Source organism: Enoplosus armatus, chromosome 19 (genome assembly GCF_043641665.1).
Source record: "Enoplosus armatus isolate fEnoArm2 chromosome 19, fEnoArm2.hap1, whole genome shotgun sequence".
NCBI lineage: Eukaryota > Metazoa > Chordata > Actinopteri > Centrarchiformes > Enoplosidae > Enoplosus > Enoplosus armatus.
In genome coordinates this window covers 2,422,501-2,427,500 of record NC_092198.1, presented here as the reverse complement: position 1 = coordinate 2,427,500, position 5,000 = coordinate 2,422,501, and the positions used below count along the sequence as shown (strand labels likewise).

Here is a 5,000-nt window from a genome sequence, read left to right as displayed (position 1 = left end):
AGTGTTGTCCTAGAGGCGAGCGGTTAAAACGCGCCCTGTTCGATTCCCAGCCGGGTACTTTAGCTGCATGTCCTTCCCCCTCTGTCTCTCCCCCCTCGTGTCGTGTCACATCTCCACTGTCTGCTTTTGAATAAAGACATCAGTCATCAGCTGGGGTCGAGCTAAACAGTCCATTTAAATGACACACTGACGAGTATTCAAAGACTTTTTACTGCCTGCTGACATTTTCTGATAACTCCGAATTCACGAGTTGTCAATTCCTAAACTTAATGCTGAAATCCAATAAAACACAAGATCATTTGCCGTCTTTAAAAAGCGAGGAAAGCAATTTCCATTTCATCGTCCGTCACCTAGCAACAGTGTTCTCAAACTTAAACCACTTGAATGCCAAACACATCCTGTACTTGACTTCCCATATTTAAAACACGACCTCACAGGCTCCATTTTAAAAAGGCGGCAGCTGTAAGTATGTGGACATGATGTAACACTGTCCATTCCAGAATAAAGGGGAAAGGAATTCAAAATATGTCACCAGTAGCTATTTAATCAATGTGAGATGCGAGAACGATAAGAAACTTTAAGGGGTCTTAGCTTGTGAATGCAACACAGTTTTTCTGCCTCCTGTATGTTAGATGTTGGAAACTGTCCACTGTGAATAAACACTGTGACCTTCCTGCAAAAACAAACCTCTTCCCTCTGAGACACACTGTATAAAACTACACGTGCTCTTATCAGCAAACACAACACAAATACTTCACTCGGATCGTGAATTTCAAATGCTCAAATTCAGAAGGAGCTGAGGGACGTGACGCGAACTGTGGCGAGAGAGAAACCCGCTCTGTATTCTAACCTGTAATGAAACACTCCCATCGATACGTTCACAGTGATGGATCTGACCTTCTTCACCAGGGAAAGATGGAGAGGACGCACACGGCCATCTTTCCTCCTCTAATCTCCCACTGGGAGTATCACAGGGACGGCTGGACGTTGGAGACGTTTTGGATTTAAAGCTATCGGATGCCAATTGGCCTCCAGTTATATGTGTGTGTGTATCATCCTTTTGTCTAAAAATACTTTGTGTGTGTGTTGCCTGTTACCTCTGTGGATGTTTGTGTGTGTGTGTGTGTGTGTGGACGTCAGCACAAATATCAATCCGATGCCCAGCCTAAATTAGCTCGCCTGCTACTCAAATAATGGGTTTCTATGAGAACTCAGCTAGCAGAGAGGCTGAACACACACACACACACACACACAATCTCATAGCAATCATGTGTGTGTTTCAGTGTCAGCGTAGCTCTTAAATGCAGGGCGTCATGTTGCACATGTTCGTTCATACACACACACACACACACACACACACACACACACACACACACACACACACACACACGCGGATTAAGATTAAGAGCCAGATGTTGTAGCGGTGTGTGTTTCCTGGCTGCTGGTGTGTACAGGTCATTAACATCACAGTTAACCAGGAGGAGAGGTCTAATGTGGAAAATATGACACAGCTGTTTCTCACGCTCACGCTCACACACACACACACACACACACCAACACACACACACACACACACACGTATGCACTTCATTATTTTGCCTTTAAACAGGCCTTAACTTAACCACTGCTAAGACAAACTATATTAATGTTTATTAGCCTTTTAGGCCCATCAGCAATCAATAATACATTATTACATATGACTTATTATTGTTAATAGTACTAATACTATTAACTTAATAAGTTAAATGTAAATGTAAGTCTAAATTGTATACTCTTTGTAATTATTGGTGTTACTTATTTGTACTTTACAGACAATGCCCCCTTCAAAAAAATAAAGCCAAAACCCAGTACCTGGTCTTCTGTCACAGGATGAAGAAAACGTATCGTGAACGCGGCAATAATTAAGTCCTCCAAAAAAGCAGCTTAAAGCAGAAAGCTGAAGTTTTCATGAGTTATAGCACTCTGATCGCCTCACAGATGTATGCTGATTTATATTGATTCATTAGTCACCACAGAGAGAAGCTAACCTTCTGCTAACTATGTGTTTACAATGGTTAGCTTGTTATATCTGGTTCATAGCTTTCACTCTGTGTGACGTTATTGCCTAACGTGCTATGTTAGTGAATGACTGGCTAATAGAATTAGTCTCTAATAGCGCCGGCTTTTTGTGAATGCGTGCATTGTTTGGGATGACTGGGAGCTGTGTGCTTGTGTGTTTCTAAAACTGTTGACGTTAATGTTGATATCTGTTCTGTTATCTTGATCCTGAATCTGTTTTATCTATGTTTATTTTAGGTGTTTTATCTTCAAATGTGGCTGTTTTTTTTAACCTGGATAACTCAGTTATCCACACACTGAGGACAGGGCCCAGGGCTGCTAATTAGCTGGAGCTTGACGTCGGCTATGTACATTATATTTGTTGCATTTCTTTTTCCCTGTGTAGTAACGTTTATCGGTATTGTCCTTGTTAAATAAACTACAAGCAAATTAAAGTAGAATATGAATAAAGAATGCAGGCCAGCCCTGTAACCTCACCTGGAATCTCTATTATTAAGGACCTTTTAGTGCATGTATCCTGCCACACCTGATGTATATGCTATTTATAATGTTTTATGTTTGTCCATCTTTCTTTTTGTTTGTTTGTTTGTTTGTTTGTTTGTGAATATTCGTACAGGTGTTTCATGTGTACGTTGTTTTAATGGCAGATTAAAAACAAACCAATTTCAGGGAGCTGCACATCTTCTTCCAGCTGTCTGGGGAGCTCTTTACGATCGATAGTGTACGCGCGGCGCGCTCCCGCGTGGTGGTGGTGGGGGGGCCGTTTGTGACAGGAGCGCATTCTGCACCGCAACACCTGTTCCGGTTCAAACACAGCGAGCTCACCGCTCAACCGCGCTGGAGGCTTCAAAGGCGACTCCAGACACAGTTTTAACGTAAACGGTCGCAGCTTTGTGACCTCTATGACCTCCTCCCGCCTTAAAGACGAATTTAACAGCCGAACAAAGAGCGCGGGGAGGCGGGGACGCCGAAGCGAACGACCCCGCGGCTCAGTCAGCGCCCGCGAGCTACAAGCTAACTCACCGGGTTTTAAATGAACGGTTACGGTGACATGTTCAATCCTACCAGGTCGATGAAGGTCAGGAACTTCCAGCTGCCTCCGTAGGTCTGGTGTGCCGGCATGTCTAACGCTTTGTAGTGGCAGAGGATGGAGAAGTAAGACAGCAGGATGGCGACCCGGAGAATCTGCGAGGGGATCAGCGCCATGATGCTCGCTCTGTGTCCCGGTTCACTGGCGGGTCTTTATTTCTCTGCACCTACTTTCCACCTGCCTCTCTCTTTCTCTTTTATCCTATTTCTACCTGTCTTCACCTCCCACCCGGGCTGTGCTCCTCTCCTGCTCCCCCGTCGGTCTACTGCTTCCGTGTTATGATGACGATGATGCGAGGGGGAGGGGTGACAGGGGGGGTGGGGAGGGGGGGGGGGGGCGAGCTGGAGTCTGCATACTGTACTGTACTGGGATATACCTACTGCAGTACAATATGTATCAAGAGTACATAAGCTTTTATTTTTAATGATTTAACATAAACACACAATTTATAAATTCAGCTGTTCATTATATTGCTTTGGGGATAAACTGTTATTATTAAATTCAGCTGTTATTTCATGCTTATAATAAACACACAACTTAAGAACAGACTAAGAGCAGATATATAAGAATAACTGGATAAAAAAAAACGAAATAATAATAATAAAATAGAGACTATGGCTCCCAGAAGTGTTCAATGATAAACATATAAGACATCATGAAATAGTCATGCGATTAAATATAGTAAAATATATAAATACATTTCACAAATAAGTAGCAAGTTAATAAATTATCAAAACTCAACTTATTTTCATAACAATTTTATCGGAGTGCAGTTTTATCTTATTATAGACATTTGTATTTCATAATGGCATTTTCCCAAATTACCCCTCACATGCATACATGCAGCACAGTATGAGTACTAATATTGCACAGAACGGTAAATGACATTAACAGCACAGTTATAATAACATTAATTAAACATGGCATGACAAAAAATTGTACTGTTCTGTTATTTTCTCATTCTTATTTCCTAGTTTTTGCCGGCATGATGGTGGACTGTGTTCAAATGTTTATATGTACTTGTACTAATAATGCTAAATATTTATTCCAAAAAGAAAAAGAATGAGTGTAAGTCTGTGTTTTGGTGTCATGCCAGTAAAGCAGTGACTGATTGAAGTCAAACTGATTTAAAGTGAAGGAGAGAAAGAAAAGATGGACATTATAAAAAGATCTCCAGCAGGCGAGGAAAGAGGTGATGCTGTTGCCACGGCGACACTGAACTGCCACTCAGGAAAGAGTGCAGCGCCTTTTCTGCACTTGCAGGTTCATGGATGGATGGACGCGCGCTCAGGTCGACATTACACGCGTCTGTTTTGAATGTTAACATGACAGACGGTGTCAGGAATCAAACCCGTGAGTGTTTGGCTACAGGACAAACTGTCACTGAGCTGCCACCCCTGATGTGCGCAGCGGAGATCGCACACTTGCATGCATAGAAGTTGGTGATGGTGTTTGTTTTTAAAGGTGCCGTAATCGATGTTTTTATTTCTGACAATGTGAAAGACAGATAATTATCACCTGGATCTGCAGCTCCCCTCGGCTTTATGTCCAGTTTAGTTGTGCTATACAAATGCATCTATTTTGATCTTTATGAAAGCCGTATTAGAGTTTTTGCTTAAGACTATATTGGTTTTAGTCACGTTCATATGCTGGTGAGAGAGTCCTACATCTGCTCTAAGTCAGCGGCTACATATTCTTTGTTGCTGCATAAGAAAAATGTCTGATTTGCAGGTTGGTGCACTAATAGGTTTAAAAAAAAGACATCTAGGTCACATAACTGGTGTCTCAACAAGATTTCAACCATGACACCTTTCCGTGTAGTTGGGAACTGTTACTTTACAAGCCTGTTGAG

The 5,000-nt window shown here is 42.1% G+C and overlaps 1 protein-coding gene across 1 annotated transcript in view; it reads right to left on the bottom strand.

Annotated features, from left to right (window-relative positions):
* aig1 (androgen-induced 1 (H. sapiens)) overlaps positions 1 to 3,422 on the bottom strand; it is a 17,939-nt gene extending 14,517 nt beyond the window's left edge. The window contains exon 1 of the mRNA XM_070925661.1: positions 3,124 to 3,422. Coding sequence (XP_070781762.1) covers positions 3,124 to 3,264 — 141 coding nt within the window. The 5' untranslated portion in view covers positions 3,265 to 3,422. The remainder of the gene's footprint in view (positions 1 to 3,123) is intronic.
* Between the last annotated feature and the right edge of the window lie 1,578 nt (positions 3,423 to 5,000).